Source organism: Babylonia areolata, chromosome 7, assembly GCF_041734735.1.
Source record: "Babylonia areolata isolate BAREFJ2019XMU chromosome 7, ASM4173473v1, whole genome shotgun sequence".
NCBI classification, from domain to species: domain Eukaryota; kingdom Metazoa; phylum Mollusca; class Gastropoda; order Neogastropoda; family Buccinidae; genus Babylonia; species Babylonia areolata.
Window position 1 is genome coordinate 53,651,000 of NC_134882.1, and position 13,184 is coordinate 53,664,183.

Here is a 13,184-nt window from a genome sequence, read left to right on the forward strand (position 1 = left end):
AAATGAGGGGTGAGGGACAGTCAGTGGCTGTGCATAGAGAGATGAGGGGTGAGGGACAGTCAGTGGCTGTGCATAGAGAGATGAGGGGTGAGGGACAGTCAGTGGCTGTGCATAGAGAGATGAGGGATGAGGGACAGTCAGTGGCTGTCTATAGAGATATGAGGGGTGAGGGACAGTCAGTGGCTGTGCATAGAGAGATGAGGGGTGAGGGACAGTCAGTGGCTGTGTATAGAGAGATGAGGGATGAGGGACAGTCAGTGGCTGTGCATAGAGAGATGAGGGGTGAGGGACAGTCAGTGGCTGTGCATAGAGAGATGAGGGGTGAGGGACAGTCAGTGGCTGTGCATAGAGAGATGAGGGATGAGGGACAGTCAGTGGCTGTGCATAGAGAGATGAGGGATGAGGGACAGTCAGTGGCTGTCTATAGAGATATGAGGGGTGAGGGACAGTCAGTGGCTGTGCATAGAGAGATGAGGGGTGAGGGACAGTCAGTGGCTGTGTATAGAGAGATGAGGGATGAGGGACAGTCAGTGGCTGTCTATAGAGATATGAGGGGTGAGGGACAGTCAGTCGCTGTCTATAGAGATATGAGGGGTGAGGGACAGTCAGTCGCTGTCTATAGAGATATGAGGGATGAGGGACAGTCAGTGGATGTGTATAGAGATATGAGGGATCAGGGACAGTCAGGGACAGTCGCTGTCTATAGAGATATGAGGGGTGAGGGACAGTCAGTGGCTGTCTATAGAGAGATGAGGGACAGTCAGTGGCTGTCTATAGAGATATGAGGGATGAGGGACAGTCAGTGGCTGTGTATAGAGATGAGGGATGAGGGACAATCAATCGCTGGATATAGAGAAATGAGGGATGAGGGGCAGTCAGCCGCTGTCAACGTATAACGGAGGACGGAAGTGTGTCATGGGGGACCAGGTGACGAAAGACGGGGTGACGGTTAAAGCTGACAGAATCAACTCGCAGACGAAAATGACATATGCAAATTATGCGGTACCCTACCACTTGCTTACTAATCAGCTAAGTGAAATATTCCGTTTTGTGTTAAAGTCTTTTTTTTTCTTCCCTCGTTTCATCATTACACACTCGCCTGTTTACTCTTTTCTGTATCGATCATTCACTCAGAACGCACTGTCATCGCACACAACTCACTTCATACCATTGGTCTGTTTCACGCACTTGAACAATCGCTCTCTCTTCCTGGTTTTTTTTTTTTTTTTTTTTTGGGGGGGGGGGGGGTGGGGGGGGGGAGTTGGTTCACCCAGTTACTCGCTCCTTCATTCAAGTACTTATGTTTCCCTCACTCTCTCCCTCTCTCAGTCCGCTGTTGTGCCCAGTACTGAAACCATCCAGGCGTTGGATGCAGAGTAACAAGTAGAAACAGGTGGAAGTGAATGGGAAACTGTGTGTGTTTCAGAACGGGGTGGCTTGACATGAACTGAATGGAAACTGTGTGTTTCAGAACGGAATGGATGGACATGAACTGATTGAACTGTGTGTGTTTCAGAACAGGGTGGATGGACATGAACTGATTGAACTGTGTGTGTTCAGAACAGGGTGGATGGACAATAACTGATTGAACTGTGTGTGTTTCAGAACAGGGTGGATGGACAATAACTGATTGAACTGTGTGTGTTTCAGAACGGGGTGGATGGACAATAACTGATTGAACTGTGTGTGTTTCAGAACAGGGTGGATGGACATGAACTGATTGAACTGTGTGTGTTTCAGAACAGGGTGGATGGACATGAACTGATTGAACTGTGTGTGTTTCAGAACAGGGTGGCTGGACAATAACTGATTGAACTGTGTGTGTTTCAGAACAGGGTGGCTGGACAATAACTGATTGAACTGTGTGTGTTTCAGAACAGGGTGGCTGGACCTGAACTGATTGAACTGTGTGTGTTTCAGAACAGGGTGGCTGGACATGAACTGATTGAACTGTGTGTGTTTCAGAACGGAATGAACGAACATGAACTGATTGAACCGTGTGTGTTTCAGAACGGGGTGGATTGACAATAACTGATTGAACTGTGTGTGTTCAGAACAGGGTGGATGGACAAGAACTGATTGAACTGTGTGTGTTTCAGAACAGGGTGGCTGGAAACTGTGACTGTGTGTGTTTCAGAACAGGGTGGATGGACATGAATGATTGAACTGTGTGTGTTTCAGAACAGGGTGGCTGGACATGAACTGATTGAACTGTGTGTGTTTCAGAACGGGGTGGCTGGACATGAACTGATTGAACTGTGTGTGTTTCAGAACAGGGTGGCTAGACATGAACTGATTGAACTGTGTGTGTTTCAGAACGGGGTGGATGGACAATAATTGATTGAACTGTGTGTGTTTCAGAACAGGGTGGCTGGACATGAACTGATTGAACTGTGTGTGTTTCAGAACGGGGTGGCTGGACAATAATTGATTGAACTGTGTGTGTTTCAGAACGGGGTGGATGGACAATAATTGATTGAACTGTGTGTTTCAGAATGGGATTGCAGGCCCCTTCTGGTACTCGGTGGGCATCATCGCCAACATCTTCATCTTCCCCATCTTCTCCGTGCAGTTCAAGACCAAGGCCCCGGGAGCCAAAACTTACCTGCAGGTACGTTTGACCTTCACCTTGAGTCAGGGTTGCACACACACACACACACACACACACACACACACACACACACACACACACACACACACACACACACACACACATCTTAGAAAAAACGATCGATCATGTGCCATCACCGTCGACGTCTCCACTGATGTCACCATCATTATAATCGTTGTTGTTTTCGTCCTCCCACCCTCAACCTCTGTCTTCTCTCACTCTCTCGTTTTTCTTTGAGATTTGTGTTGGGAAAAGACAAGAACCCAACCCCAATCACAGAGAATATGTTTTTTGATAAAATAAAATTATAATAAGGGTGACATCCCCCGCTTTCTTGTTACGTGAGAAAAACGTGGACTGACAGACCTGAAGGGTAAACTAGGCCTGGTAAATACTGACCCCTTCCTTGCTGAATTTTAACCCCCCATCCCACCTCCCTCTGCACTCCCCCAGTGTATATGTGTCATTCCAGACCAACTTGAACTGACACCACACTTCTATCCCCCCAGCATCCCGCACCCTCCCTCCCCCCCCCCCCCCCACACACACTCCCCCAGTGTATATGGGTTATTCCAGACCAACTTGAAATAACACCAGAGTTTTATCCATCACTCCCCCAGTGTATATGGGTTATTCCAGACCAACTTTAAATAACACCAGAGTTTAATCCCCCCCCCCTCCACACACACTCCCCTAGTGTATGTGGGTTATTCCAGACCAACTTGAAATAAAACCAGTGTTTAATCCCCCCCCCCCCCCCTCCACACACACTCCCCTAGTGTATATGGGTTATTCCAGACCAACTTGAAATAACACCAGAGTTTTATCCATCACTTCCCCAGTGTATATGGGTCATCACTCAAGAAACCTGGTCTTGACAAAGAAAACCTGAAAAACTACAGACCTATTTCAAACTTACCCTTTCTATTGAAATTACTCGAAAGTGTAGTATTACGTCAACTCCTCAGTCATTTGTTGTCCAGTGACCTTCTTGTGGTGTTCCAATCTGCATATAGACAGAATCACATTACCGAAACAACCCTCTGACACATGTCTAACACATTAATGTCCTGTGCAGACAGGAAAGAAGTCTCAATTCTGTGTGTGCTCGATCTCTCGGCAGCTTTTGACACATTAGATCATGATATTCTTCTCGACCGTCTTCATCAAGCTTTTGGAATCTCTGGAACAGCTCTCACACAGTTCAAATCTTATCTTTTCAGTCGCACTCAGAGAGTGTTCATCTCAATATCCCAGACCTCTTCCTGTTCGATATGGTGTTCCCCAAGGTTCAGTTCTTGGTCCAGTACTTTTTAGTCTGTGCACTCAGCCCATGTCCGACATCATCAGTGAATACCGATGTGATTTTCACAAGTTTGCGGATGACACCAAACTCACAAAAGCTTCTTCCCCAAGTTCTTTCAAAAACATGGAGATGTTCATTGTTGCAGTGAAGGAATAGATCTGACTGACAAGCTCAGACTCAATTACGTCCAGACAGAAGCCATTGTTGTAGGCTCTAGTTCTGTGCTTATTCATATTTCAGACCATACCTTGACTCTCTGCAATGCTGTTGTCAACTTTCAAAATTCTATCAGAAACCTGGGTGCATACCTTGATTCAGCTCTGTCCATGCATGACCATGTTAGTAATATATGCAAAATTGCAAACTTCAAACTGAAAAAAAAAATCCGTACCATTCGACCATATCTGACTGTTGAAGCAACCTCTCAGCTTGTCTGTTCCTTGATTCTCAGTCGCATTGGCAGAACAGAACTATTCAACACCATTTTCAATAAAGGTTACTATTGGCGAAAGCAATCATAGTGCCTATTTTTAAGAAAGGTTCCCCGGGAGACATATCCTTACCCAGCGTTGGTAGCAAGTATTATACATCATTCTAAATCACAAATTATATAAACTGTTAGAAAAGAACAGCACATTTGCCGAAGAACAGGCAGGTTTCAGAGAAAACTACTCCACAGTTGACCACATCTTTGCACTTTATGCTTTTGTAGGTTTCAAAAGGACATTCGACTCAGTACATCATGGAAAATTACTTGACATATCAAAAAGAAGGCTTTGTGAGGAAAAATTACTGTGCTGTTTATACAGTCTATCATCATGAGTCAGAGCAAACAACGAAAGGCGTACGCCAAGTTTGTGTCTTAAGCCCTACATTATTCTCGTTATTCATTGATCAACTTGTACTACAGATGACCGAAGTTGGTAAACACAGAAATTCAAATGTTACTTGATCTGATGGAGTTGTTCATACTGTTATTCACTGATGACGTCACACTTCTAGCAGCATCCCCATGGGGTTTGCAAAATCAGCTGAACTGCCTTCAGAACTGCTGCATAAACTTGAATCTAGAGGTTAATGTGGACAAAACCAATATAACATTGTCTTTAGAAAACGTGGTTGTCTATCAAAAAATGAAACATGGCATTTAAATAATCATCTTATAGAGGTTGGGATACTGCTACCTAGATTTAAGTTTACTTTTCTAAGTTAAGTTGAAAGAAGGGAACTAATCATCTTGTTAGCAAAGGGAAGAAGGCAGAGTATCTTCTATACACAGCTTCTATTACCTTAAACGAAATGTTTCAAGAAACAATCTTCAGAATTGTTTACGCCAGAATTCAGTCAGTTCTTCTGTATTTATCAGAAATTTGGGGTTTATCCAGACTTGACAGCCTTGAAAGAATTCATCTTAGTGCTTGCAAACATTACTTGAGAGTACCAATAAAGTCTCAAAATAAACTGATATACAGCGAGTTAGGTAGGTACCCACTATTTATAAACTTTACAATAAGAAGCACAATGTATTGCTTTAGACTACTTAAAATGTATCAAAGCAGACTACCTAAGCAAGCATATGAACTGTTGTTAACCTTAGACAGAAACGGAATGTTGGGCCTCAAGAATCCGGAAAATCCTCTCTGTGAGCGGGTTCTGTCTTGTATAGTTACAACAGGGAGCCGATGAAGTTCCCACTTTTGTACGCATGTTTAAATAAAGACTACTTGGCATGTACATACAGGAATGAGCTCAATCACTGCAGGCCAAGGACCGATATGTGTTGTGTTGCTTATTCAAGAATATTTTTTTTTAATAATTGTATTTAAGTATATTAAGTACAGTAGATATTTACTGCTTTAGAGTTGCCTTGAAACAACTTAGAATAGGCGTCCTCCCAAAAACACCAACCTGCACTGATTTAGCGCTAACTCTCCAAGCAGACACTGTAAAATATATGTCACAGGAGACGAGCGTTATCTCCTTTTTATATGTCCTTACTATACTGATCTAAGAAAACGGTTTTTGCCCGTGTTGTGTACCCCATCTGTCTCCAAGTTTGTTCTTCATGCAATCAAGAGAAGAAAATCATGTTATGAAGACTGACATGCATCAACTTTTTTGTATTTTGTATTTCTTTTTATCACAACAGATTTCTCTGTGTTAAATTCGGGCTGCTCTCCCCAGGGAGAGCGCGTCGCTACACTACAGCGCCACCCATTTTTTTGTATTTTTTTCCTGCGTCCAGTTTTACTTGTTTTCCCTATCGAAGTGGATTTTTTTTTTTTTTTTACAGAATTTTGCCAGGGACAACCCTTTTGTTGCTGTGGGTTCTTTTACGTGCGCTAAGTGCATGCTGCACACGGGACCTCGGTTTATCGTCTCATCCGAATGACTAGCGTCCAGACCACCACTCAAGGTCTAGTGGAGGGGGAGAAAATATCGGCGGCTGAGCCGTGATTCGAACCAGCACGTTCAGATTCTCTCGTTTCCTAGGCGGACGCGTACCTCTAGGCCATCACTCCACGTGAGTTTTGAGTGCACGTTTTAAGTGCATCACTCCTTGGGTTAACGTTTGATACGTGTAATCGATATGTGAATTTGATAGGACAGCATACTACTGTGCTGCCTGGCTCATAGTATATTCGAACTTGTAATTAATTGGAAAAAAACACACACAAAAACGAGTACGAGCATTTCAATAGCATTGATTATCCTTGAACCATTGTAGTGTGCACATTTATTATATCTAGTACACATTTGTGTTCATCTGGATCCGCTGTCCGTGTCCCCTCCCGGCCATTATTTACTCCTTTTTTTATTGACTGTATATAGGCCTGTTGCCCAAATACGATTAATCCATCTGAATCTGAATATCCACTCGCCCCCCCCCCCCCCCGTGTGTGTGTGTGTGTGTGTGTGTGTGTGTGTGTGTGTGTGTGTGTGCCCACATCCCCCTACCAAACCCTACCCCGCTCTCACATTTGTCTCTTTATCCTTGTTTTTTTTTTTCCATTTCTACTTCTCTTTAAGTCCAAATCTGTTTTTGCCTCTTTCTTTTCCTGCCTTATTTTTTCCCTTCTTTTCTTCCTTCGCTCTTTCTGTCTTTTTGTCTTCTTTCTTTCTGCCTCTTTTCTGTTCCGGACCTTCCTCGTTTCCTTCAGTCTGTCTTCCTTGGTGGAGGCCACTCCACACCTGCTGCTTTGCCCAGTGTGTGTGTGTGTGTGTGTGTGTGGGTGTGTGTGAGTGTGCGAGTGTGTGTGTGTGTGTGTGTGTGTGTGTGTGTGTGTGTGTGTGTGTGTGTGTGTGTGTGTGTGTGTGTGTGTGTGTGTGTGTGTGTGTGTGTGTGTGTGTGTGTGTGTGTGTGTGTGTGTACGAGTGTGTGTGTGTGGGTGGGTGGGTGGGTGGGTACGAGTGTGTGTGGGTGGGTGTGGGTGTGAGAAATTCCATGTCATCTTTCATGATTTCCCTTGACTTTTTCCATACTGTCTTTCGTATCCACGCTGATTTTTTTTTTTGGTTTTTTTTTTGTTTGTGAGGGCATGGTGCAGAAAAGCTTTCAGCTTATCCAGTTTACCCACATTAAAACATGTCTTTTGTTACTGGTCTGGTTCTCTCTTTCTCCCTCTGTCCATCTCCCATATTACCAACATTTTCTTTTCATGCATCTCATACTTGTTGGTACATGTATTTTGTTATTGTTCATGCCATTTTCTTTGATATGTCTTTTTTTTTCTTTTTTGATGTAACTTTTGACCCCACCCCTTTCTCTCTCTCCTCTGTCTGTCTGTCTGTCTGTCTCTCTGTGTCTCTGTCTGTCTGTCTGTCTGTCTCTCTCTCTCTCTGTGTCTCTGTCTGTCTGTCTGTCTGTCTCTCTCTCTCCCTCTCTATCCCTGAATACCTTTTCCCTTCATTTATGTGTGTGCTATTTGTAATAGATGTAGAGTAACCAGGACAGATTGGAAGAATAGGCAATGCCTAAAATCTCAATCCTTGAATAAAAACGTTTTGAGTTTTGAGTTCTCTCTCTCTCTCTCTCTCTCTCTCTCTCTCTCTCTCTCTCTCTCTCTCTCCCCACCCCCATCCGTTTCCCCCGTTTCCCCAGTTGATGTACCCAGTGAACGGGGGATGATAACATAAACGATGAAATCTGTCCTTGTACACGCACACTCCATCAGAGCAGATTAGTACGTCTCCCATCAAACCGATCATGTCCCTAACCGCGTCCCAGTCCTGGAGACCAGAACCTTCTGTCAGCCCAAGAACCTGAGCTGTTTGCAGTTCACCGAGGCCTTCACGTGTCGGTATCGTGGACTGGTTCTGTTAGTGCCAGTGGTGGTTGTTATGGTCCAGACGATCGTTACTTCCAGGTTAGATGGGTTGGCAGGCAGTTTACAGGCGTCCTGCACTTATCCCCCGACTTGCAGCACCAAAGTTCTATTCTTCTTTCCTCCTGTGGCTGTCCTGCAGCTCTCACATCCGTTCAAAAAGAACGTAAATACTTTGTGAGCTCTCTTCTCTTCTGGATAAGCGGCGGGCATGAGAGTTCAACGTCACTGCTCATAACACTTCACTGGTTTTCTGTGAAGGCTAGAATTCAGTATACAATGGCTGGGCTCTGCTTTCAGTGTCTTTGTTATAATAATATGCCACCGTATTTTTCAGATCTTCTACATATATATCATCCTTCTAAACACTTCACTCTGTTGACACCAGAAACATGACCAACAGAAGAACAATACAACAGTCACCGTAACCAACAGAGGAACAACAAGATAAGAGTAACAGTGACCAACAGAGGAACAAGACAACAGTAACAGTGACCAACAGAGGAACAAAACAGCAGAGGAACAAGACAACAAGATAAGAGTAACAGTGACCAACAGAGGAACAACAAGATAACAGTAACAGTGACCAACAGAGGAACAAGACAACAAGAAAACAGAAATAGTGACCAACAGAGGAACAAGACAACAGAGGAACAAGACAACAAGACAACAATAACAGTGACTAACAGAGGAACAAGACAACAGTAACAGTGACCAACAGAGGAACAACAGGACAACAGTAACAGTGACCAACAGAGGAACAAGACAACATTAACAGTGACCAACAGAGGAACAACAAGACAACAGTAACAGTGACCAACAGAGGAACAACAAGACAACAGTAACAGTGACCAACAGAGGAACAAAAAGACAACAGTAACAGTGACCAACAGAGGAACAACAAGAAAACAGTAATAGTGACCAACATAGGAACAAGACAACAGTAACAGTGACCAACAGAGGAACAACAACACAGCAGTAACAGTGACCAACATAGGAACAAGACAACAGTAACAGTGACCAACAGAGGAACAACAACACAGCAGTAACAGTGACCAACAAAGGAACAAGAAAACAGTTACAGTGACCAACAAAGAAACAGCGGTGTATGCAATGATCAATACTCATAACCAGCTGTGCTTTCGTGCATGTGCAATTCCATGGGGGTTTTTTTTTTTTTTTTTTAAATTAAAATCAAAGCTGTCGTTTATAAACCACTAAATTATTGTAACTTGTTTTTCTGAAACATCGAATTTTCAAATGCATTTTTCAAGCTGCTGTGGTGCATGTCTGTCAAAAACAACATTGTATTTGATAAATAGATAAATGAATAAATAAATGAATAATAAATAGATTAATTAATTAATCAAAACATATACGCTGTCATGAAGTTGTCTTCGACTTTGTTAAGACTGTATCATGACAATGACACATAACATAAAGTCATTAAAGTAATATGATAATAACCTTTGCAACAATGATAACAAGCAGCAGCCAGTCCGTATATTATTTCTTCCCCAACGCCCGACATATCCCTACACATGTCGCTTATACAAACCCTGTAAAAAAAGGAACCCTAATCCTACCAGGCTTGGCAGGGCGGGGAATCTCTCCTAATACTGTTTTGAAGCAGCCGACAAATTGAAGATTTGGGAACAAATCTGAAGCCTGACGCTGTCCGGGATTTAGGGTCGCCATGCACAAGATGGAGCGTCGTGAGGGCAAAGGGGAATAACCTTTCCTACTCGACGCAGATGACGGGGAAGGGGAGAGAACGTGGTTTCATTACTGCTGGGCTCATTGATCATCGGCCATGACAGTTCTGGCTTTAGTGGCGCAACTCTCTTGGCTGTCAGGCCGTTGCATGGAAAGTTGTCCGCTTAGGTGTGGTTGGGAAAGAGTTAAAACAGGGAAAGTTGTGTGCTGAGGTATGGTGTTGATGTGGATGGGAAAGAGTTAAAACAGGGAAAGTTGAGTGCTGAGGTGTGGTGTCGGTGTGGTTAGAAAAGAGTTAAAACAGGGAAAGTTTGAAGCTGAGGTGTGGCCGGTGTTGGTGTGGTTGGGAAAAAGTTAAAACAGGGGAAAATGTAAGCTGAGGTGTGGTGTCTTTGTGGTTGGTAAAGAGTTAAAACAGGGAAATATGTGTGTTGAGGTGTTGTGTCGGCGTGGCTGGGAAAGAGTTAAAACGCTCTCGGTGTGGTCGTGAAAGTTATCTTGTAAAGGAGCCAGGCGTGGTGATGGAAAGGTTATCTGGTTTCTGTACCTCTCTCTCACTCTCTGTCTCTGTCTCTATCTCTCTCCTTCTCGCTCTCTCCCTCCGTCTCTCTCTTCCTCTCTCTCTCTCTACCTCTGTCTGCTTTGAGTGACCTCAGACAAAGATTAATTCAACCTAAATATTATAAACATCTCTGTGCTTTTAGATTTAATCTGCTCATGTCGTCAAAACATGAGCTTACCCAACAAAACTTGGCCATGTATTTATATGAGGCATTGAAGAGACTCTGTCTTTCTCTCTGTCTGTCTCTGTCTCTCTCTCTGTCTCTCTTTCTCTTCATCTCTCTCTCTACCTCTGTCTGCCTATCTCTCTCTCTGTGTGTCTTTCTCTCTGTCTGTCTCTGTCTCTCTCTCTCTCTGTCTCTCTTTCTCTTCATCTCTCTCTCTACCTCTGTCTGTCCTTGTCTCTCTCTGTCTTTCTCTCTGTCTGTCTCTCTCTCTGTCTCTCTTTCTCTTCATCTCTCTCTACCTCTGTCTGTCTTTCTCTCTGTCTGTCTGTCTCTGTCTCTCTGTCTCTGCCTCTGTCTGTCTGTCTGTCTGTCTGTCTGTCTGTCTGTCTCTCTCTCTCTCTCTCTCTCTCTCTCTCTCTCTCTCTCTCTGTCAAGTCTGTCTGTATGCTTGTCTCTCTGTCTCCGTCTCCGTCTTCCCCCCCACCTTCTCTCTCTCTCCTTCTCTGTGCATGTCTCTGTCTCTCTCTGCGTCTCCATCTTTGTGCCTCTCCCTCCTCTCTCTCTCTCTTTCCCTGGCCATCAGTAGCTCTCTCTCCGTCACAAAACGGTATTTTTAGACCAAATTGACATCTAATTATCCAGTGAATCTTGACCTTTTTTAATACCATACCAACTTAGACTTCGATTTCGTACTTAAGGTAAAGTGAAAATATGAATGAATAGATAAATGCGATAATACGTCTGATGGCGAAAGGCTAAGAGAACAAGCAAAACAGATCGGGTGACAGACCGACAGAAAAACAAGGACCATGAAGAAACAGCTCATCGGCAGCCGTGATTGTCTCTTGTGGAAGACATCGTGAGCCAAGATAACACACCTAGAGGATTGAAATGATGATGGAATATCGAAAGGACGGTGTAGACAGCATTAACCCTTGATAACGTTTCGATGGAATCAATGAAACGGGCAGTGAACAGCACAAGCATGACGTCAAAGGGAGAGGGGACGTGCAACATTAATATTCGATATCATTACCACGGAAGAGCCAAGATGAACAGATAACAGCGCAAGTCTGTGTCACGGTGATGCCAGTGAGGAGAAAAAAACAAGAGTGCTGCTGTCTGAAATGGAGTGCAGTCTTAAGGTCAGGAGCCTGGAGCCAGTTGTATTGATCGGACGGAAGAGCCTAGTATGGTCGTAACCGGCTACTGTGTGTAGTATGGAATTGACCAATGGCGTAGTTCGGTCAACGTAGACATTTAGTCATGTGTCACTGTCAAAAAGTTAGAACCAAGAAATGCAGCTGGCACCTGATGCCCAACTGTCGACGATATCTTTTGGCTGAGTGCTTCGAGTTCAAGTTCTGCACGGATCGTTCGTTCTGTACAACCTGTTTGTCTTGGTTTGCAAAGTAAGTCTTTTCACGGCTGTCAGAATTCAGTAAAAAATAAATAAATAAATAAATAAAAAGAGGTTTGTATAGGTACCTTCTCAACACAATCTACATTCTAAGACCTAAGACCTTAATTTAGGGGTGGTAGAAACAAAATGAAATATGTTTTGAATAGTGAAATTCATACAATTATTTATTTGCATGTTAGTAAATATTTACTTAATTCATGAATGGATGACTTGGAGAATGTTACCAACTGTGAGTATGCACGACCCCCAAAACGGAGTATGGATGCCTTCATGGCTGGGTAATAAACAAACGGTCATGCACGTAAACTGTTACATGTTAAAGTGTAAGTATCCATAAGATCATCATCAACTATAAAACTTCACAACACTAACAACAACCTATAAAGATAACAATAAGTAACAGTAACAGTAAACAGCAATATACAGAGCAAGAATTGCCATCCTTCACCCATCCACCCACTCGGGGTACCCATCTCTTTATCACTGTACGTATGTATTGTCCATCCATCTCTTCACCCTGCCACCACTTCGTCTCTGTACCTATGTATTGTCCGCCCATCTCTTCACCACCCAACTCTTCATTTCTGTACTCGTGTAATGTCTACCTATCTCTTCACCCACCCAACTCTTCATATCTGTACATTGTCCATCCATCTCTTCACCCACCGATCTCTTCACCTTTGTCCACAGATCATTATACAATGCGGTGACCCAATTCATTTCCACAGATCTTCATACAATGTGATAACAGAATCCTTGTCCACAGATCATCATACAATGTGATGAGCCAATCCATGTCCACAGATCATCCAGAAATCATCATACACTGTGATGACCCAATCCATGTCCACAGATCATCATACACTGTGATGACCCAATCCATGCACACAGATCATTATACACTGTGATGACCCAATCCATGTCCACAGATCATCATACACTGTGATGACCCAATCCATGTCCACAGATCATCATACACTGTGATGATCCAATCCATGCACACAGATCATCATACACTGTGATGATCCAATCCATGCACACAGATCATTATACACTGTGATGACCCAATCCATGT

At 43.5% G+C, this 13,184-nt stretch overlaps 1 protein-coding gene across 1 annotated transcript in view; it reads left to right on the forward strand.

The window, feature by feature from the left end:
- Positions 1-13,184, forward strand: part of LOC143284112 (uncharacterized) — a 140,986-nt gene that overhangs the window by 108,786 nt on the left and 19,016 nt on the right. The window contains exon 3 of the mRNA XM_076590766.1: positions 2,495-2,611. Within this exon, the coding sequence (XP_076446881.1) occupies positions 2,495-2,611 (117 nt within the window). The remainder of the gene's footprint in view (positions 1-2,494; positions 2,612-13,184) is intronic.